The following is a 23,016-nucleotide window of genomic DNA, read 5'->3' on the forward strand; positions in this document are numbered from 1 at the left end:
TTTATATTTTAAAGCACTTTACAATGCATAGTTTGATACCCTTTCACGTAGCATTTCCACACTTGCTATCCCTTATTTTGAAGACAAAACTTTGATCCAGGTCTCTTTTTCTGACCTGAGGAGAGACAAGTATTACTGTTTTAAATATTACCTTACACAAGAATTGAGATTTTTCAAACCAAAATGTTCTCAAAATAAACAGTGCTTAAGATAATAAATACAGGGGTTGGACAATGAAACTGTTGGAGGTTTCACGTCTATATCTTCACTGATTTTACATTCTACCAGTAAGAACAGAGTGTGAATTAGCTGAGCAATAGCACAGCTGTAAATAAAATAGCAATCCACACAACATAATGGGAGGCGTATAAGAGTTCAATAGTGGAATTCAAATTGCTGTGCATCTCACTGGCTCATCTGTGACCAGGACAGCAAGTCTTTGTAGTGCATTGAAAGCCATGGTATACAGGGTAATGTCAGCATACCACCACGTAGGACAAATCACATCCAACGGGAGTAGCTGTTGATGCAAGAGGAAGCTGTCTGAAAGGGATGTTTAGGTACTAACCTGGATCTAAATACTTTTTGAGCCACTTAGGAGTCAAATATTCTTATTCCAAAAATAATTTCCTTCACCAGCATCAAATAGTGACCTGGCCACTATTCTGGAAGAATGGCTCAAAATCCCTCTGGCCACTGTGAAGGACTTGTCTCTGGCATTCCCAAGACCAATTGAATTGAATTTTGTCTGCAAAAGGAGGCCCTACACAATATTAATACATTATTGTTGTCTAAAACCAGGTATTTCAGTTTCATTGTCCAACCCCCATACTTGTAGTCTTGGCAATGAATTATATATTGTATAGTGAAAGTTACCGTGTGTGTGCAGCCAATATGAGGGCGGTGGAAGACCTATTGTGGTTCTTGGGCAGATGGAGCAGGAGGGACTCAGCGGGTAGTCCCAAAATTGTTTTGATTTCCTCTACACGCACATTATCAGGAAATAGTGCATGGTCCTGCACAACAAACCTGTGTCCACTGAGTGGAGTGTAAAATAACAATAACATTGGATATCAAAACTTTAACATAAAACAACCTTACAAAAACATTTCACCAGATCATACCTTCTAACAGAGAGGAGCAAAAGATCATTGAAGAGATGAATGTATACATCTTTGCGAGAGACTACAGAGACTTTGTTATCGCCACCAACAATTAGTTGCTTCAAAGTTCCCTCTTGAATCAAATGACGCCCTCTGGTGATTAATGGAATGGACTGATTGAGAACAGAAGAAAACAGGTTTAAAAATATGACAGCAGAAAGAAAAAAAAGGAAGAAATTTTTTTTTACCTGTACATTAAGATTTTATACCTTGACATTTCCGAAATCCACTAACTTGTCCAAACAAACAAGCAGCTCTGTCCTCTTCATTTGTTCGACACTTCTGTCACACTCCTCCACTATCTACACAAACAGATTTATGAAATTACAAATGTATTAATTTATAAAGTATCAGATTAATTGCATCTGATTATGAAAGCTTGTTTCTGCCACGGAATAAAAAAGAAAAGAAAAAGGTAATTGTGACTTCTGTCTTTTTCTCACAATTGGATGATAAAAAAAAAAAATCACGACTAACTTTTTTCCCCTCGCAATTGCAAGAAAGAGCTTTTTTCTCAGAATTGTGAGAAAAAGTAGCAATTACATTTTTTTTTTATGTCGTGCCAGAAACAGGCTTCCATACAGTATCTAATACTGATCAATATGGATCAATTAATATCTAAGAAAAGATCCAAGATAATTTATATATAAAGATATCAGGGGCATTTATTATTTTGAAAGCAAAGCATGACAGCCTACCTTACGTACAGCTTCAATGGCTTCCATCAAATTAGAGACATTAAGATAAACACCTTTAGCTCGCTTGAGGATGTTCTAAACCAAAACACAAACAATTCATGTTCACAAAAAGATGAGACTCTGAAGAGCCAACACATCTCCCTGGCCTGTATAAAGGAAAGCCAACCTCAAGTAAGAGTGTCATCCGTGTGATCCTCTGAAAAGGAAGAATCAAGAAAGATTTGAGCGTCTGTCTCTGGCATTGTGGATCTTTCTCTAGTTTCTTCAGGATCAATGCAAATTTCCTGTTGCTCTGCCTGGTGGGAAGTATAAAATGGTAATTAGAACGCTACCATGCCAATGCTATAATATTAAATTGAATGATGTGTTCAGTATGGAATAAAAATGGAACAAACAGCAGCTGAGTGATGATGGCCTCCTGGTACATCATGTTGGTGATATACGGCACATAGACTTGTTGGAAGTCTTGCTGGTGATTCAAAACAATATCACCAACCCGTGACATCACCACATCCTGCCTGAGATGGGACTCCAGGTCCTGCAGAATCCTAAATAAACCCAAATAAAGTAATATTGCATTATGATTTATATATATACACACACAAAGCTGCATTTGTTCAAAAACACAGTAAAAAAAAAGAAATGGTAAAATATTTCCCCATTTTAAATATTTTAAAATGTAATTTACCCTGCACCCTGTGATGGCAAATCAGATTTTTCAGCAGCCATTATATTAGAAATACAGCAAAAACAATACTGTGAAATATTATTACAATTTAAAATTATATTTAAATATGAATATACACCATATAAAAATATAAAATAATTTTTATTTTAATAAAGTATATATATATATATATATATATATATATATATATATATATATTCCTGTGATTGTAAAGTTAAATTTTCAGCAGCCATGACGAAAGTCTTTAGTGTCCATGATCCTTCAGAAACTCAAGTAACATTTTTTATCATCATCAATGTTGAAAACAGTTATGCTGCTTAGTTTTGTGGAAACAGTGAGACATCTCTTTACATTCTTTGATTTTAGGATTCTTCATTGAATAGAAATCTTTTGTAACATTATAAAAATGTATTTACTGTCACTTTAAACCAATTTAATATAGCCTTTGCTGAATAAAAGAATAAAAAAAAACACTTTTAATGGTAGTGTATGTAAATCGTTAGATTAATATACTATTAAATAAACAAACATTTTCACATAATATTTGTAATTGTACTTTTTTTATCATTAGATGTATAGAAATTTATAGTTTGGCAATCAGTGAGATCAAGTGAAAGCAGCATAATGCATCTTTCATTTACATAATTGTATTGTGTTGTATTGTATTGTATATCCAAGCATGTATCCTTACCGTTCACTGACTCTGCAGACGTCCTTTAGGTTGGAGAACAGAACATGATGCTGCACACGGGAGAGGATCTGTTTGAGTTCTGCTGAGCACTGATACACATTCAGAGCTACCACCAGACTCTTCTGATACGAGGCCTCTGACACAATCAGCTCAAACATGGCCTAGCCCAAAATCACAAAAACAGAGGGATGAGTAGTGTAACTTTACAGTAGCCATCAGACCAAGGTCACATTTTGCAAGCATGTGGAGTCTTGTAGGTATCCTGCAATATACACCTCCTGAAGCTGGATCTCCTGCGCACTGAGGGACTTCAGCAGACACTCAACTTGCGGTAACTCCTGCCATAGAGCGTATGGCTTAGCATGTAGTCCTGGTGGACTCAACACAGAGGTTGGGCTTAAAGGAGGAGGAGTTTTCAGACCATGACGACGCACCGATGCCACCAATTCTGAAAGTCCTGTGTGCTGTGCTCTTTGTAAATCCTTCTTCACAGACTTCATCCAATACTCCTGATATAAAGGGACAGCTAGGAAAACAAAATTGGAACATATGAAAGCAATATTTGGTGCTACCATTTTGGTAAATAAATTCATATCATATTGTGTAATGAAAATAAAGATTTTTAGGACCATGTGTGTCTTTTGCTGTTTGGATGAAATGTGACCCAGCTACAGCATTTGGTTGACCGTTTTTGCAAGATTCATCAGTAAACTTACAACTGTTGATGTACTTGGATTTAAACTTGGCAACATACGTTTCCTCTTGTTGTGCATCGACTTCAGTTGCATCTGCCCTGAAACGAGAAGAATGCTTAAATGCTTAATTGCTTTGTTTCTGTGCAAAGGCTGATGTACGGACAGAAATGGACAGTTTGTTGAAATGGACACACTGGAAGCCTGAATTATAGTTTTGTGTTACCTTTTCACCTCATTGTCCTCCCAGTTCATGTCAGATGATTCCAGACTGGAGCTCTCCGAAGAAAAAAGGGATGAAATGGGCAGAGAAAACCCCATTAAGTTCCATAACTGTGAGGTTGCAACAGATCTAAGAGCTTCAGACAACCCTTGAGATGCACTAAGGAAAAGAGATCAAAATGAAAAAGAGGTAAAAATGAAACACCATCCTGGCACCATCTGAAGCTTTTAAAAAAAAATTATTGCGAGGTAGGCGGCTAATAGGAAATAAAACTACAGGTTAGGATATGAATAGTTATGATATTAGGCCATGTCAGAACAACAGAGTAACAAACGTACGTCAGAGTTAAAATGTATTTTAATTACATACGAGTAAAGCCCTACAGACGCTTCACAGTCCTCCACATTTATGTGTTGTTCATCCAGCCCGGGACGAGCATCTAGTGCTTCTGTTACATCATCTCTGTCGGCCCACATTCTCTCATTCTCCATGACATGAGCCATTTAAGGTAATGTTTCTCGCAGTTTTATGCGTAGTATTAAATTTGAATATAAACTTTGAATTATCGCAATAAAATACCTCTTTTACTCGCAGATACTCATACGCCACTGGAGTACTTTCCAAACCACTGGATTAAGATATGTCTGGGTCTAATTGACTCAGCGTCCTCACCTGTCCAATTTCCCACAACCAATTTTGCTGCGTTTGATTGGGCGTTGCTTTGGCGAAGGCTGAACCTAAAGAAACAATAAAGAAAATGTAATGCCGTGTCTCAGTGTCATGTCATCTTATGAAATAATGGGATCAAGATTATCATTATCATCTCATTACAATTAAATAGTGCAAATAAATAAAAACCTAATGTTCCTAAAAATATGCTTTATTTTCTGAATAAAATAGTTTTAATTAATATTCCTTCTCTAATATATATTATGGTTTTAAGGTCAAATTTAACCAAAACACTTCAATGTGAGAATCACCCTATTATTATAAAAGATGAATCAGTGACACGTTGTTAAATGTAAGCAGTTTATGCTAGTCTCATGCTTAGTCCGTATTTTTTTAAACACTTTTGACATGATTTCTGTCAAATAATAATTACACTTAAATCATACTAAAAAGCATAACTTCACGCTTGAAATAAGAATCACTTTCTCCTTTTATTTGGTTTTTAAACTGTATACAAGATGGAACTGAGTTTCTCAAATAGAATGAACACAACTGATATATGACCCAGAGATTACAAAAATGACAAGAGGGTAGACATGACAAAAGATCATAGACAGCTGGACAGAGCACATCAGGACTTTACACTAAAATCAAGTGTTTAGGGACAAGGGACAACAAATAAGAGAATAAAACAGACATCCCAACAAAATGTAGTGGTTGCTGCCCTGAGGGCATATTGGGGGGTAACTCTTCCTGTAGAACACTTTGTCAGCACCAACTTTGTCCTGTCAATTTCATTTTAATGGAAAACACAATATAAAACACTACCACAACATCATGAATTTGATAAAAAGAAATACTACTGATAATAGACTGACAATATTGTTCAAGGATGGACTATGAACGCAAAAGGTTATGGTATTTAAGTCTACTATATAATTTCCAAAGGCAACCTATAGAAAACATGTCAAGTTATACAGGATTGGCAACTATCAAATAAAATGGTTATTAAAGAGAAAACCTCAGCTTGAACATTATCGGCAATTCAAATTGGGAAAAGGACTCTAAAATTGGTGCTTTACCGGTTTACTATCTGTTCCGATCACATTTAAACAAAATTAATTTAGTAAGATGCTTCAGAAGATTCTGTGTAAGGTCAGTAAACATCAGGCACATAAATCAATTTTGAGATCTAAAACCATGCAGTTGTTGGAAGATAGGAAACAGGTCTATTTCTGACACATTCATTTCATTACAGAGCCCCACCACATAATGTAAACTATTCATATTCCTGTAAATTGTCTGACAGTTTATCAAATTTATTCAAACCAAACCAATAAAATCAACAATCCATTACGAACTATTGAGGCAACATGCAAAACTTAAAAAAGACTGCACAGACTTTATCGTTCTCTTGAAAGGGAAATATGGCCAGCTTCTCGCATATCTATTTTTAAACATTATGTATGGTGGCAAAGTAGAGAGCCAGAATAAGACCATCAAGTACAAGACAATGAGGACTGCTAAAGGAAAACCACAGGATGAAAAAGGCTCATATGTTGACTGACGGCATCCCTACAAAGTTGATTTAGAGTCTAAGTGGGCACAGTGATCTTTCTTGCAAGCAGCACCAATAAGGCAAGCTCCACGCTTCCTTGAGCCTGTTCCAGTGCCTCAGCGGCCTCACGAGCGGAGAACCCTGACGCCTGGATCCTCTGAATGTGCTCTAATGGAAACTGTCCCATCGAGGCCTGTGATGGAAGTTGGTTGGAGTCTCCAAGGAAAAGAGGATCTGCCGCAGTCGCTTGAGTTTGAGGGGATGGCCCTTGACTGGAATTGGTTGATATGCCAGCTGCAACAGAAAGGGGGCGTTGCTGAGACTGGTCAGCTGATATGTCAATGCCTGAGGGGTTTTCGTCCACAATGTCCTGCACTTGCTGGCCCTCAGGGAGCTCAAGATCTCCCTGGGAAGAAGCTGTCACCAGCCCAGAACCTTCCTCAATAACAAGGGCACAATTTCTTTCAGCTGCATAAGGGTGCTGAATAGTTTGTTCCACTATAGGATCTACCAGAGTAGAAGCTTGGTTCTCTGTGTGCCTTGGATTGCTCGGTACATCTAGAGTATCCCTCACTGATTGAGAAGTAAATTCAGCTTTGGCAACACTTCCCTTCTTGTCCTTTGTTGTGGCAGTATTAGAGGATGTGTCAATAGTTGGGTTCAGAGTGGCTCGGTTTCTTGCAGCATGATCCTGGTCCACCTCATCAACAGATTGTCTTGATGTTGTAGCATTAGGGTCAGACAGAGGATTCATTCCAGAAACTGTTGGCCAGCTGCTGGACATCAGAAGATTATGGAGCTCCTTAAGGGCTTGAGCCAAGGAAGGGATGTTATCTAACTCTGGCTGGTCTCTTTCACAGGGTATTACACTCTTTTCAGTGTCTGCATTGACAGAAGTAGTGGCTGGCTCAGCAGGACAGGGTTCAAGGCTCAAATCTGGAACAGGCATGCATTGTGGTTGGGCCCCTGAAACATCTTCAATCACACTACCTTGGTCTCTCTGGAACTGATCAGGAAAGTCATGGCCAGTTTCTGGTTTTGCATTGGAAGAAACATCCATGTCCATTTCCTGATCCAGTGTTAGAGTCTGAGAGCCTGGGTTAAAAAGAATAAAGGGAGATTCTGCTGCTACAGTCCCAGAGGAAGTGATATTCTTCCCCAAAACCGTGTCCATTGGACTGCCGGAATCTCCTGAAATGATGTCACCAGTCACTTTATTGTCCTCGGGCACAGTACTAGAGAATGGTTCCTGAGAGGGAAGAGTTCTTGGGATGGGAGCATCTGCATCCGTCTGCAAGCAAGAAGATGTTGAATCGGCCAGTCCTTGGGACTGAGATCTGAAGGTGTCATCAGAGGGATCTGGAGAGGGTTCACCAACTTTTAATGGCTGAAGTGGAGAGGATTCAATCGATGTGGGAATTTCAATTGGGGACGCTCCCTGGTTTATAGAGGCTGGGGCAGATTTGGAACAATCTAGGGTGAGACTGTGGGGATGACTTGAGGTTGACGATGTTGTGGGTTGGTTGAGAGGTTTAAATGGCAGGGATTGTGGTGAGGTAGTTTTTCCATCTTCAATATCTGAGAGAGATACAGTAACTGATGAACTTGAAAGTCTACATACAGTATAGGTGATATAAAACCAAGCAAATTCAACAAACACTGCAAACCATGCAAAAACAGTTAGCATCATAGACAGGCAAAGTTGAACTTATTTCAAGAAATTACTCACAAAATGAAGGCCGTTCCAAAGCGTACCAATGTATATATTGTGTCTAATATTTACTGGGTCAAATATTGTATTAGGCTAATGAAATATTCCCTTTGTGACTGTAGTACCTGGTAGGTAGAGCCCTCTCCAGCTGTCTGTCCATATGACATCAGTTCTGTCCTGCTCATAGTTAGGGCACACAAACGCCACACATTTCATGCAATAAGAGGCAAACAATTAGCAAAAACACATCCAGAAAAAAGGCGAGAAAAGAGGCATGCTCCTATCAATCACATAAGCTACACAAGGTGGCGTTCAACTCACATTATTCAAGGGTAATCTGTAAACATGAACTTCATCAACATGACCTATATGAACATGAATTACAGTATTTGCAGGTATAAACAGCACATTTTTAATGTTATCTAGTGACAATGTTAAAACTGAAGAATACATTCTGAAGAGCCAATGTCCTAACATGTTTTAAGTCATGTTTCCTCAGTATTCCTCAATATTGTGAAATATTACAATAAAAAAAAAAGTCTCATGTAATCCTTAAGAAATCATTCTAATTTGCTGATTTGATGATAAAGAAACATCCTCAATATTAAAAAACAGTTGTGCTATTTTTGTGGAAACTGATTTCTTATTGAATTATAGAATTCTTATAGAATTCTTAGATGAATAGAAAGTTCAACAGAACAGCTTGAATTTAATTAAATTGTCACTTTTGATAAATTGTCCTTGCTCAATCAAAAACTATTGATTTCTTTTTTCTTTTTTTTTAAATGAACACCACCTTGTGAACTCGGTGAGTGGTTCTGTATTGCAACCAAGATAAACAAACTATACAAAAATTGTTTTCTTAAATTCTTCTGATCCCTAAAGAAGGAAATCCCTTTTAATTCTACAATAAACCCCTGATGACTATTCATTCCTTGTGATAAAATCTAATGCTGCCTTCGTGTGTAATTGGAATTAAATACGGAGATTAAACAAGTTTCCTAGTCAAAAATTGGACATGAACTCAAGTCATATTTACCACTGGGACATCAAAATTATCAGGGATAATTTTGATACCCAAGTTCCCGAGCTGGGCGGGTCATAAACTTTAAACATGGCAATAACAATAAGATTTTCCAAATAAACAGGCAAGAATAAACCTGGCGTCCTCCATGATTCCTGTTCTTTCCGACAACAAAGCGTTTGAATGCGACAAGCTCGTAATCACGACTTGAGAAGTAGGAAATTTCTGATAGCACGTGAAGGCAGCATAAATCTAGCTTTTATTCCAACCCATTAGCCATGCAATCTCTTGGTCTACATATCATGCATCTCACCGCTGTCCTGCACAGATCTTTGTATTGCCTCTGCCAGTTCTCGATCTGCAATCTCCTCAGGCCGGGTATCCTCTCGTCCCTCTGGTCCATATGCCAGCCGGGCACACTCGGGCAGCTCTGCCTCAGGTAGAAAACGTGTCTCTGTACCCGTCGTCCCAATCAGGAGAACATTTTTCTTCAGATCTATGGAGCACTGGATGAGAGAAAATCAAGTTATAAGAAATAGAACAACGCTAAGTAGAAGAGAACAGGCATTGCAAGCTCAAGTAATGAAAACAAAAACTTCTACTGGTGATCTACTCTAAAACAGAACTTAACATAAATTATATTTAATATTAATATCATTGTTTACATAATATTATAGAAAGAAAAAAAATAGCTAACAAGCTATTCAGGCTATATTTGTAAGATTAAGTGAGATATAAAATATTTTCCTGAGTACACAGCCTGACAATAGCATGCAGACAAAGTAACCTCATTTGCTAAACTCTATGGGTCTCATTCATGAAACATTCGTAAATATACGAGTAAATATGCGAGTGATTTGCGCGTAAAGAGACCTTCCCGAAAACTCTTCTCCTGATTCACAAATACTTCGTAAACGTCAGATGTGATAGTGAAATGTGTGTGTGTGTTAATGAATTCCAATCAGTCGTAAATGGGATGCGCGTGCACGTTCATTCTCAATTACCATAAATCCCGCCCATTAAATCCGACTGACAACTATATATGGGCATCATATTATGACATGAATGCGAAAAAAAAAAAATTTCTCAGATGCAGAAATTGAAGTTTTATTATCAGAAGTTCATTCAAAACGCCACATTTTATTTTCAAGCGTACATAGTGGCGTATCGGGTCCTAAAAAAAAAGGAAGCTTGGCAGCATATTACAGATGCAGTTACTGGAGTTTCATCTGTTAATCGAACATTCCCAGAAGTGAGAAGAAAATGGTTCGACATTAAGCTTGAGAGCAAAAAACTAATTAGTTCACTTCGGAAAAATAGTATTCAAACTGGAGAAGGACCACCATCGCAGATGCTATTACTGGCTCTCATAATAAGAAAAACCGTATGTAATTACTATATATAATATTTTTTCAAAATGCTGTGCAAATATGTACCCGATTAAGGTGAATTAAAATGCAGCCTTATGAATGAGCAAAACGTTCGGGTGTTAAGCGCACTATTTACGCGTGGCTGGGAGCAGGTGTAGATTTCTTGTGTACCAACTAACATTTGGAAAATACGAACATTTTAATGAATCCGAAAATTTACGCCAGACCCACTTTACACACGATTTACACAAAAATTCGTTCTGCTCGTGTTTCATGAATGAGACCCTATGTGTCTAGGGAATATGGGAAAATCCTCATGTTAGTTTCATTCCATTAAAGCAACATTAATGGCAAGTTAAACAGATTCCATTACGGGAAATAGATCACTTTATTGGCTATGAATCAAAGTTCCCGAGCAGACCTGGTGTCTCTTCAGCATGTCAAGGCCTAACAGCATATCCATGGGCTGATCTTCCAAAATAGAGAAAGAGCAAGGCAGGAAATCTCCTTCGATCTGCACCTGGGCTGGGTGTAAAATATATATTTTGTATATTATAATAAGATTTAAGAGAAAGTGTTGGAGGATATGCATATTGCATATTAAAGGAGCAGGTCTAAATAAATGCCATACTTAAATGAACTCGGCCAATAATTTTTTGAGTGCCAACCCCTTTGGCAATGCCTGCCCAGCGTCTGTCCACTAGACGCATGATATTACATCGCTCTGCACATGCTTGGCTCATAATCGTCATCTGAGCTCCTAAAGAAGGATTATAAAACATTAGCACATAATATAAAGACACCTCAAATGTTAAAAGGATTCCCCAAACAAGTATATGAATGAAGCGTATGACTGAATATAGGATGCTAAATTAAGTAAAAACTATAGATTGATGATGTTTAGTAAGACATTACCTTAAGCAAAATATAATAATGCATTCAACAATATCCTTGAAAAGATATATTAAAATACGATTGACTACCTGAGTCAACAAAGGCCTTTACTGGGTGTCCATTGACTTTGCAGTTGATGTATAGCATGACCACCTGGCCAAAACTCTCAGGTGCTTCTTCCATTGCAATGGTCATATTCTCCTCAATGTTGTGCTGTCTGGAAATGTAAAATAATGTCATGCATTCTTTTATTTAATTTTTTTTTATGATCCATGTGCCATAGACCATGTTTTTGCTGTGCATATAACCTCACCCCTTATGTGTTACCTGATTTCTTCCTCAATCTTGGCCTGAGCATCCAAGTCAAAAGGATCTGCAATCAGCAGTTTGATTCTCTCCTGCTCTCTCCGTGCTCGGTCCTGCTGCTGCTCCACTAGCACCTTGGTGAAGCGCTCTGAAAAAGGGAAGAATAATTATTCTGTCACTCTGGGAAAAAAAAACATTCAATCATCGATTTAGGTCACATCATCTTTATTTACCAAGGTCTCCACTCAGTAGAGCCTCAGCAAGTGGAGGGTTTCGCTCTTTCAGCAACGAAAGCTCATGTGGATTTGCCAGCAACATGTCACGTAGCAAGGCGGGGTTGTCCAATCCCTGGGGAGAAAGGGCTGAGCCTGAGCCTGAGCCTGATCCTGCACCTGAGCCTGATCCTGGAGTGGTGGCTTGGGGCGGCCTTGATTGGGTGGCACTGGGGCGCTGGGGATGGTGCTGTCTGTTTTGGCCTGAGGACGTCCCAGGAACAGCAATGGAACTGAAATCGATCCGAGGCAGACCTAAGACATTAAGATTAATTATGAGTAATGTCATGATAAGCTCACATAAAGCCATTAAAAAGCAGATCTAGTTATGCTGGTTTACCTGGAACTGAGGGTTGTTGTCCTAGTAACCTCTCTGCTTGTCTTAACACTAGCACATCTCCATCCTTCAGCCCATAGTTCCCTAGGGCTCGGGTGGGATCTTGTAACGGCTGCTCTGCGTATGAGATCTAGAGAGCAAAGGTTGCGTAATTTTATCCAATATGTTAAAACACAGCACATCCTCTTTTTGTCAAATAACCTATTAAATCACTTTACATTTCAAAACAATTCTTAAAAATACCAAACTCACAGAAATAAATGCCTTAGTTTTTAAAGTTGTTTGTTTCAGTTTCAGTTCATGCACCATTTAATGTGAGTACAGGCAAAGTTTCCCTTTCAATTTTCAAAACGAAAGATTTATCTGCTACCCCATGTTACCCAACACCCATGTCAAATAAAGACTCGTCCGTGTTATGTGTTTTAACAGCACACAATTCTGTGTATTATGGTTTCCTGACAAGTTTAATCTTTACCGACCAAAATACGTTTTCAGCTTCAATTCAGCTTTGCTAAATGCTCGTCATTAGCGCAACTATGATCTGTTAATCTTTCCAGATTTGTTTTTTTTTCTGGAAGTGTTGACATAGGCTCAGTATGCTATTAATAGCATGGACCTATGGCACTAATTTGTTTAGTCAGGTCGCTTAGCATAGTAGCTAACTAACTGTTGCAACACTTTTGGAAGATGTTTACCTGAATCTCCCCGGCTGGTATTCCTGATTCAAGTTCGCAAAGAGCCAAAAAATCCCTGAGTTCAAGCTCCGGGGACACTTCCAGGGCGAAAGTGGTTTCCGAGCGGTCTCTCGGTGCACAAAACACGGTGAGCAGCATTGCGCTCGGGGTCAAACCCGGTTACTGCTTCTCTCTCGCTGTCAGAAACTGCCGTTATTTCTGGGTTTTGCTACAGGAAACGTGACGACGTCTGTCCTGTTAAAACGTTGTGTAAAATCTGGTTATGAAAAAGTTAAGCATATGGAGAAACATCTGAACAAGCCAACACAATTCGCTCATAAAGAATTCGTTCACTTCCTTTTCACACAGCTCTCTAGCCACTGCCGTAAAACGATTACGTGTGTCGTAGCTTACTGAGACAGGAAGTCAGAAACAACCACTGTCAATGGAAACAACATACATCAAAACAATGCATTTTGATATGATAAATTAATAGAATATTTGAATGAATGAATAAATACATTTAATTCAATTTATCAAATTAAATAAACTAATACCATTAATTAAAGCGAATAACCGAATATAAATAAAGCAAAAATAAATAAAATACATGTAATTCAATTGTAGTGTACACACTACACAGATACTAGTTTGTCCAATGTGTCCTCAGACTTTTATACCAGTGTTACATGCATGCATATTTATTTAGACTTTTATATTTCGAGATCCGATTTAGCAACTGTACTAATAAGTTAATAACACATAAAGTACTTTAATATCCCTACAAAATATTTTAGTAAGCAAGTGTACCACAAACCCCGTACTGTAGAGGGCGCTACGGCACAACTTAATTGGATATAGATCATAGTTTTCACAGCAGTTTTAATTAATATTAGAGAATTAAATTAACAGTTTTTATAATTATGAGGAATGACAGTCAAATGTAAAGGTAAGGGTACTTTAAGGATAAAACTGTGACACTGACATACTGCTGTATTGGCAGTATTGCCCTTACAAATAGTGTGTTCCTGGGAAAAAAGCTTTTAAAAACAAAGAAACTAATATCTAAATCACTAATCTAAAAGGAAATTTGACCACGTGAGCCTCTTTGTGAAAAAGATCATATACATTTTTCCACTATTTAAAAAAAAAAAATTATTATACACGTATGATTTTTTTTTGTTCTTATGTTTTTATAACATTACTATAAAGGTGACTAAATATGACTGTAAATATAAATCACAATCCAAGTCAGTTTATTCACCATCAAAATGTTTATTAGACCCTGTTAAGTGTCTCATCCTAAGACAGAGTCATGTACTGAATTTGATCATGTGGTCTCTTAATGAGTGGATCTTATAAAAACACCTTAAATGCAACAATATACACACTAAAATACACAAACTGATGACACTATTAGAGCTAAGATAGCTATGTTTCTGTACCAGATATACAAATTTCCTAATTAAAACACAATATATTCATTTAACACTTACAAAGCACATATTCAACATGTTCTGGTCAATCCTTTGTGCAAACAATTAATACACACACACACACTCACGGAACAGACACAGATCATTGCAGAAATTCACAAGGTAATTATGAATATAGCATGCACATATTGATTTAAACAATACTTGTATATAATCTCTGACCTATTTTGTTTCTGTACACTTCTTTAAATTGCTCTTCACCCAAACAGAACAACACACTCCCTGCATTCAACCGTCAACTTTGTACTAACCCAGTTAGTACTAACCCAAGTTATTTTTAGACATCCTAAATTTGTAAGGACAGGTTAAAAATTGCATTTAGATTGAAATGTATATTAGGTTATAAAAAGGCTCCATTAGAAGCTCACTGACAGCCTGTCTTGTCTTACAAGGTTAGAGTTCAGATCTTTTAAAGGAAGAGTTGGGAGAGTGCTCATGGTTGGTTTGGTTAGAGCAATAAACTGGCTCAATACTGTGATCACATGAACATAACAGATTTTTTTGACCCCATTATAAATGGGTCACTTTTGTAAAAGATGCTCCATTTTTGGATTAATGAATGAGAAGCCAGCAAAAGCGCTCTGGTCCATGGAATCGATCAGGCCTTTCTCGCAGTGTGAGAGACGAGGTTTCTCACTCAAAAACTCCCGGTCGAAGTTACTGCAGTCATTTGGAGCTTTCTGCAATTAGACAAGACCAGAAAAAAATTTGGCAAACACAGAAAGACAAAAAAGAAGAAACAGATATGGGAGGAAAAACATACCACTTTTGGTTTGAAGGGGGGCTCAACTTCTTTACTTTCTAGAGCAGGCCAGTTGACAGTCTTGAAAAATTGGTGGCCTCGTATATTACCCACAATCCCTAAACGGCTTGACGGATTGCGGTCAAACAGCTGTGTGCAGGCGTAACAAAAAAGATAAAGTGTAATTGCAGAAATTTGATTTGTGTTGTTTTTAATTGAGTATATGTGCATGTATACCCTTTCTAGCATCTCTCTAGTATCCGCTGTGATCCAACGGGGATAATGAGGTGTGTCCATTCGGATCGATTCAAACAGCTCGTCCTCGTCGTCACCGTGGAATGGAGATTGACCAATCAACATCTCATACACGAGCACGCCAAATGACCACCAGTCTACTGAGAATGAGTACTGATGACCCAGCAGAATCTGTGATTTACCACACACAAACACATCAAGTCAGGACCAGGACATTGTTGGTCTGAGAGTGAACCAACATCAAAGTGCATTTTATACCTCAGGAGCGATATAATCTGGAGTTCCACAAAAGGTAGTGGCTCGATTGTCCCCAAACACGTTTTCCTTACACATTCCAAAATCAGCTATTTTTATGTGACCGTCTCCATCTAACATCACATTATCCAGCTTGAGATCCCTGACAAAAGGTAAAAAAATTATCACTGAAAACGGCCCTGTGAATGGTTTCAGAGGTGAAATGGGGAAGTAATGTGTAATTAATACATCAACACAGTGGTGTAATTTTGTCTGTACCTGTAAATAATGCCTTTGGAATGGAGAAACTGCAGGCCACACACTATTTCAGCTGCATAGAACCTGGTAAGAGACATCAGATCAATACAATAACATGCTCACTAAATCAAGGGCTCACCAATATTTTATATTATAGAAACTATTGTTATTTTGTATGCATATACGCATGACATACGTGGTTCTGTACAGATCAAAACGCCCCTTTTCCTGTATATGAAACATCAGGTCTCCTCCATTCAGATACTCCATCACAAAGAATAAGTGCTCCTGTTAGAGATAAATAAAAATAAAATATTTATTGCTAACAATAAATTATTTGTGCATGACATTGTACATTTGTGCATGACATTTTACATTAACTTATTGTTTGGTACTGTCACTTTAAGATTTAGACACCCTGCAGACCTAGAGTAACTGTGGTTAGGTTTATAAATTGGGATTTGGTGACATCCTTAGATTTTGTTTTATGTGGTATAGATGGCTTTTACAGCCATTTTCTTGGAAAATCTGATAAAACAATTATTGGTCAGTCCTTCTTTATTGAGTTTAAGACCAATGTGTAGTTGTATTTAACTTTGAAACAACATCCATGTTGTCTTAATGTAAAGAGTTTAGCTGCCTGACTATAAATAAAAAAATCTATAGGAAAGGGAGGCATCCAAATAATAATAATAATAATGTCTAGTCAAATTGCCCTTATTTTAATGAGAAAATTGAATTTAAAATGAAAAATTCATTGGAATTTTATTGAACATTTTAATTTAACTGGAATTTTAAAATGTAAAAAACTTCAAATGATGATAATGTACTAAATGTGACAGGCATAATTGCATACATTTCAAGTGTTTGTGTAACTAATTTGTGATTGTTTTTTTTGTTGTTGGTAAATGTATGTTTGGTGTACCTTGGTCTGAAAAGTGGAGTAGAGGTGCGTAAGAAACGGATTGTCCCAGGCGAGAGCCAGCACTCGTTTTTCTACCATGGTGCACTCCACATCATCATCCATCAACACCACATCCTTCTTCAGTGCCTTCACCGCAAACCATTCACCAGAGCCCTTTAGCTCAGCCAAAAGCACCTGACAACAGAAAGATGATGAACATGGGTTTGTGTGAGTGACCTTGAGCATGACTGTATGTAGCAGCTACCTAAAACTTAGAAAAGGCAAAAGGCTAAGTCAGGGAGCTTCCCACATAATCCTGTGCCCCTCCACCATGATAACATAACATAAGCAAAACGTATTACCTCCTTCATGTCTTCTACACTGTATATGAATGTGTGTGGGAAAGAGAAATTGTATGTTACCTTGCCAAAGCTTCCCTTGCCCAGGACTTTATGGAAAATGAAATGCTCAGCAGTGATACGTGTTTGGTGGGTGAATCGAGAGGGGGGGCGAGGACTCAAACCCTCCCATAGACGACCATAAGGAGCCCCATCTGCAACATAGCTTTTCTGATAAACTGAAATCATCCTTTTTATTGTTATAATTACCACCATTTAAATCAAGCACTCTCACCATTAACATCAGATCCTGGACTTTTGTTAAAATCCTGGTAAACAGCAACATCCTGCGAGTTGCTCTGTGAGTTGCTTTCAGGTCGCTTGGTGGATTTCTATGACAACACAAATATATACAACTTTATTTCAGTACTTTAATGCTGTTATTTTTATATTAAGGGCCTCATAACAAGGGCTTGTGCAAACATTGATATATACAATTGAGACTTGAGTAAGAGCCTCTGCCAGTAGTTTCTGGTTGATGCCACACAAATTAGCCACTTTAGTCTGGCACTTATGATGGACATTCATGGAACAATCTGAAAAAGAAGAGACAATTGCAAACATAATCAGAGTCCAAAATTAAGACTAGCCAAACACCAAATAACAAAAATAAAATGGCTCCCCCCCCAAGTACATATAACTAGACAGTTTACATAGTTTCAGACCATTGAGCTGGTAACTATTTTTAGGTGTTTCTATATATTCAAATGGTTTAAACCACGATATAAAACACCAAAATATGTTGCAAGTTAAATAAATCAAAAAGGGAATTAATTATATTAATTTTCATAGTTTTATGGTCATAATAATTGCCAGTAAATCAGCAGGTTTGGCAAACAGTTAATTTAGGGGGCCTTATAATAATACATATACTGTTCACATAGTATACTCACCCTCGCATTTGAGGCCCTGTTTGACAAGACCCCACAGCAGACTGCCGCAATGGTCACAAAAGGTTGGACTCATGTAGTTGTTGTTCTTAAAGCGATGTGGCATGTCAATCTTAAAACGCTCCTTCTGAAACTGTAGACACAAACTTTAAATAATCCTATCACAATAAAATTAAAAAAAAAATAACGCAATACAGCACATACCATGGTGTCTCGACTATTGGTTGCAGTGCCGGTGCACCTTCCAATAATTTTATCAATACACTTCTTGTGAATGGCAGCATTGCATTCTGGTGGAGAAAAACATTTTTTAGGTGGGCTCAGGAACTAACACAGGTTTTCCGAGGCTCTGTGTGTTCAGTGTTCCTTAATTCTGGATAATACAATAAATCCAATCCAATCAAGTATTTCCCCTTTTAGGGTACAATCTAAAGCAAGTCTGTGGACATAGTATGTGGGCAAGTATTTAGGATAATGGGGGAAAAAAAAACAGCAAAATATACTCACGTCTGCACTTGTAACCTTGCTTGTTGAGACCCCTGGGCAGTAAAAGACAAAATTATAAGTATGTCTGAATTATAAACTTCTAATGTCTTTTAACTGAACATTCAGGACTGACCAAACAAAATCTCTACAGACAGAGCAGAAGGTGGGCTGTCTGAAGAAGGTGGCGATGAACTCATGGTTTTTGATGAAGTGAATCTTAGCCTGTTTAATCGCTCCACGACGACGAGTGAGAGTTGGTGCCTCGTCTTCTGTCACTACTGACTGATGACTCTCTGAGAGTGAAAGAGAAAAAACGAAACAGGATGGAAGCAGAATCAAACTGAAGGCATGAAACTTTTTGACAGTAAATGCATGAGATCGTTATGTCCTGAAAGCAATTAATTATAATTTTAATTAATATATATAGTATATAGTAAATATTATGCTTTTTTTATTCAACTTTTGAAATGCCTGCATTTTGTTCCATTCAGTTTTGGAATGAAACATTCAAAAAACAGTTATTTTAAATTGTAATAATATTTCACAAGATTACAGTTTTTACTTTAATTAAATAAATAAATAAATACATAAATAAATAAATAGGTAAGCATAAGAGACTTTCTTTCAAAAACATTTAAAAAATGTATTACAGGCCACAAACTTTTAAACAGTAGTGCACATAATTTTGTACATCCCTACACATCATTACAAACAAATCTGCAGTGGCACACTTTGTATTCTAAAAACATTAAAACACAATATAAGAGGACCAATGGACAGAATATTTGAAGAAGACAGAGTAATGCAGGGAAGATCTGTTGTGACATGTTCAGCAGATACATTCCATTGCACAGAACTTTAAAAGAAGTCCAAATGGATTCACACACACCCATACACACGTGATCAGATAAGCATGACCCCTCCCCAAGCTAACGGCAATAGGATAGATTCGAGCAGGGCTGCGTTTAAGTCCAATTTTTTGTGCTCTTCCTTCGCTAATTTCTATCCATCTCGTTCACTCGGATATACGTCATTGCTTACGCAGCACGAGTGCCTACAACTGGCGAAACCCTTGAAATGTATTTAAATAGAACACCCTAAGCCCTTGATCACTTGGAATCTGCTATGGAGCTGATTTATTTTGTACAGTTTTTTTCCTTATGAATTTGTTTTAGCCACCATTCTATAGGCCTGTATGTATTCTTGGGCTGTAAAAATAATAATAATAATAATAATAAAAAAAATAATATATATATATATATATAAATTAAATATGAATATATACATTTTATATTAAATATAAAATATTTGAAAAAATACACAAACGGAAAAAAACAAAAACTATAACTGTGTTTTATAGTCATCTTAAGGTAGCTACAAGTATTAAATGCAGTTAAATGTCTAAATTACTCCAATATCAAACACTAGAGTTGTCTGGGGTGGGGGTAAATTAAGCGTGACCTGCTGTGACGTCACAATCGTGTTGCATTGTGGTCTATGGATCTGCCTGAAGTGTACATGTTGAGTAGAAGCGCTCCCTCAGTCAAAATCAAGGGGTCGAGGGTCTGTCCAAATACACTTCCTTGCCCACTTGAATGGCGGCGGGGATTCCCCCGAGGGGAAGTGCATAGGGAAGTTTGCAAATGTATGTCTAAAAGTGGACTTAAACGTAGCCCAGGGCTTTAAATGAAAAAAATTACATTGAGAAGGAGCTCAAGGGTGGCACTGAGGTGAAACGCCCCTGTCCCATTACTGACCCATAACTCAGGGTGGATGTATTAAACTGCTTGAGCATAATATGAATAGCTCCCTTTAAATCTAGCCATTTTCATAAAAAGGGCATTTATATGAGAGCAGCAATCCAGTCTCAAGTTAATGATTCTTTAAGTTCTTATTTGGAAATGCAATTCATATTGTATTTAGTTTATTGCCAAATGATAAGATGCAGTCAGTATATGCACTATTAAATCACTGGAAGAGAGAAGATTGAGTGCATATTTGAGAGAGTATGCCTTACCTGTATCTAAATCATCCAAAAAGAACTGTGCAGACATCATAACTTTCCCTGAAGGCTGCAAATCAACCTGAAAATGAAGTGAGACTTTATAAAATTACCTGAGAAAATGCAAATATTGACACTACATGACAATGCATAGACATAACCACATACCCAAAATTCTGCACGTCCGTTTGCCTTCTTGCATCTTTCTGCCAACACAGACACACCCACAGTAACATCTGCTAAAGGTTCTTCTGCAGTTCTCATGAGTAGTATTTGTATCACACGTCCCTCATAAATATGTGCATCAAAATTGGATCGCCAAGCAGGATACATGGTGGGCTTCTTCTGGATCAATGTTTTTCCTCGTTCTTAAAAGGAAAATGGGATATTTTTGTGATCCAACATAAACCATTGGAAAAATGTTTGGAATGAAATACTAGTATACTTCACAGTAAAGTGAAACTATTTTTAAAAAGTATGTGAAGCAGTATGCAAAAGGCAGCAATAAACATTTCCGTTCATACTGTAGTATGACCTCATTACGTTGCATGAAATAAGTACAAAATATTTTCCTGCTAGTTTTGAAAATCAACCAGAAAAATGATATTCAAAATTGCAAGTGATATTGCTTTCAGTCACATGGAGATGTAGGTCAAGTCAGGGTTCATTGCATTTTGGGAAACAGTATTTCGTGCATTGTGCTCCGTTCTAAACTTCTCATTTGGCAGAATGAAATAGTAATTCAGTTCTATGCAGATGGAGGATTTACATGTTGTTCCATGTACACAGAGTATACTTCAAAAACAGAACAAGAAGCATGGCAATGTGCCATTTCAAACATAGCAATGCACTTGAAACCCCCATTACACACACACACACACACACACACACGCATGGACACATTTACTCACCAGTGCTGAGAGCTTCCTTCATTTTGACGGCACAGAATGGTGCCTCAACCATTGGCGGGAATGTGCCAAGATCATAGGCATTAAACGCAATTCTCAGGAAAGGGGCCATGGCAACCCCTCAGGCACAGCCTAAAAAAAGACAAAGACAACCAAAATTCTTATGATTTTAATAAGAAAGAAATACATCAGCATTACTGCATATAAGAATACAGAAATCAAAACAAAAATATTACTTCATTATCAATTTAGAACTTATATCATTATGTTGTAATTATATTTAGTCATAAACAGGAGGCTATACATTGTTTATGCTAGCACATGTGCCTGCAGAGGAAATTGTTTAGTCTCATTATTAGGGATCTTGGTGTTAATTTCTCAGTTCTATCATTAAATGTAATAGTAGCTCTATTGTTCTCTTAGCAGTTTCATAATACTTTGTTATGTTACTTAAGTTTTGTTATAAATTCGCATCAAAAATATATAGTCGTCCACCCTCTTTCTGACCTTTACCATTAAGCGGGCCATTTTTTCTGCTGCGCCTTTAAGGCTTCTATGTAAACGAGATTGAGTGCTTTGCTGTATTTTCTCAAGAGCAGTGGATTTGCTACCGCTCTGTTGGTCTCTTTTTGGTTCAGAAAACAATCCATGATGAAATGATCAGACTGACATGATGACAGTGACCATGAAATAAAAACAAACTTCCAAACACTGGGATTCTTTAGAAGGATATGCAGAGTGACAGGTGCTACACAGAACCAAAACCATTGCATTTTTACTCTTTTCATTAGTATTTCCAGAGTTTAGGAGTAAAAGTATCCTACTTCCTTCTTATTACCTCACTGTGAATGGGTGGACCAAGTACCAAAGTACCAAATAGACATTGACGGGGAAATGCAGGCATTCATCAGAAGGTGTCAGAATGTCAGAAGGTGTATAGGAATAAAGATGAAGTTTAGTATATCAACATGTATTCTCTGAGAGTCTGATATACTGTGTGTATCTGAGTCTATTTCAAAATATTTCAATTTCATTTGATTTGAAACATTGAGTGTATTTGTCTGTGTAAAACTGTGGTTAACCTAAAATGTCATTGGTCCAACAAATAGCTACTAACAAATTTGTGAGATCTGTATTTACTCAAGTGCTTTAAATCCAATCCCAATAAATATGATTAAAAAAAATATTTAATTGCAAATTAAACCTTTTTGCTAAGGTTTCTTAGTTTAATTCTCATGCGACAGGACCATGTAGAGAAAGGGCTCCTAGTAATCTATCTGTAACAAGGTTATCCCTTCAATCCTCAATTGCCTATTTCTATCACATTATCTTCCTTTATTGTGCATCAAAACATTTGGAACATGACCCAGATGAGGTTTATAGGTTATGGTAATAACTGAGACTAAAATTGATTGGTTTGTTTAATGTCAGGACTCCACCCACTTCTATCGAAAGCCAATGACATGAGTCAGG

At 37.3% G+C, this 23,016-nt stretch overlaps 3 protein-coding genes across 4 annotated transcripts; all 3 read right to left on the bottom strand.

The window, feature by feature from the left end:
• Positions 1-28: 28 nt before the first annotated feature.
• On the bottom strand, positions 29-4,812 carry si:ch73-15b2.5 (rho guanine nucleotide exchange factor 5). Its single transcript, XM_056253833.1, has 12 exons — positions 4,525-4,812; positions 4,159-4,314; positions 3,957-4,033; positions 3,516-3,766; positions 3,241-3,401; positions 2,257-2,409; positions 2,028-2,157; positions 1,862-1,936; positions 1,373-1,465; positions 1,125-1,276; positions 877-1,038; positions 29-115 (listed from the first exon to the last, which is right to left on the bottom strand). The coding sequence occupies exons 1-12, from the start codon at positions 4,656-4,658 to the stop codon at positions 73-75; spliced, it is 1,587 nt and encodes a 528-aa protein (XP_056109808.1). The 5' UTR covers positions 4,659-4,812; the 3' UTR covers positions 29-72.
• Positions 4,813-5,295: 483 nt separating this feature from the next.
• Positions 5,296-13,369, bottom strand: ddi2 (DNA-damage inducible protein 2). 2 transcript variants are annotated; one of them, XM_056253823.1, is made up of 10 exons: positions 12,992-13,369; positions 12,300-12,426; positions 11,921-12,214; positions 11,709-11,835; positions 11,471-11,598; positions 11,119-11,247; positions 10,909-11,012; positions 9,431-9,623; positions 8,219-8,270; positions 7,864-7,960 (listed from the first exon to the last, which is right to left on the bottom strand). In XM_056253823.1, the coding sequence occupies exons 1-9, from the start codon at positions 13,127-13,129 to the stop codon at positions 8,260-8,262; spliced, it is 1,251 nt and encodes a 416-aa protein (XP_056109798.1). In that variant the 5' UTR covers positions 13,130-13,369; the 3' UTR covers positions 7,864-7,960; positions 8,219-8,259. The 2 variants fall into 2 exon arrangements, with proteins under 2 accessions (XP_056109797.1, XP_056109798.1); XM_056253822.1 differs by lacking the exon at positions 8,219-8,270 and having other exon boundaries at positions 5,296-7,960; positions 12,992-13,368.
• Positions 13,370-14,225: 856 nt separating this feature from the next.
• On the bottom strand, positions 14,226-21,688 carry prkcda (protein kinase C, delta a). Its single transcript, XM_056253828.1, has 17 exons — positions 21,547-21,688; positions 20,804-21,003; positions 20,651-20,717; positions 18,767-18,926; positions 18,655-18,686; positions 18,352-18,437; positions 18,151-18,280; positions 17,693-17,793; positions 17,493-17,589; positions 17,282-17,412; positions 16,881-17,054; positions 16,152-16,243; positions 15,977-16,039; positions 15,722-15,860; positions 15,446-15,634; positions 15,230-15,358; positions 14,226-15,146 (listed from the first exon to the last, which is right to left on the bottom strand). The coding sequence occupies exons 1-17, from the start codon at positions 21,653-21,655 to the stop codon at positions 14,988-14,990; spliced, it is 2,058 nt and encodes a 685-aa protein (XP_056109803.1). The 5' UTR covers positions 21,656-21,688; the 3' UTR covers positions 14,226-14,987.
• Positions 21,689-23,016: the final 1,328 nt, after the last annotated feature.

This window comes from Rhinichthys klamathensis, unplaced genomic scaffold (assembly GCF_029890125.1).
Source record: "Rhinichthys klamathensis goyatoka isolate OS25496 unplaced genomic scaffold, OSU_Roscu_1.1 h1tg000109l_1, whole genome shotgun sequence".
Classification (NCBI taxonomy): Eukaryota; Metazoa; Chordata; class Actinopteri; order Cypriniformes; family Leuciscidae; genus Rhinichthys; species Rhinichthys klamathensis.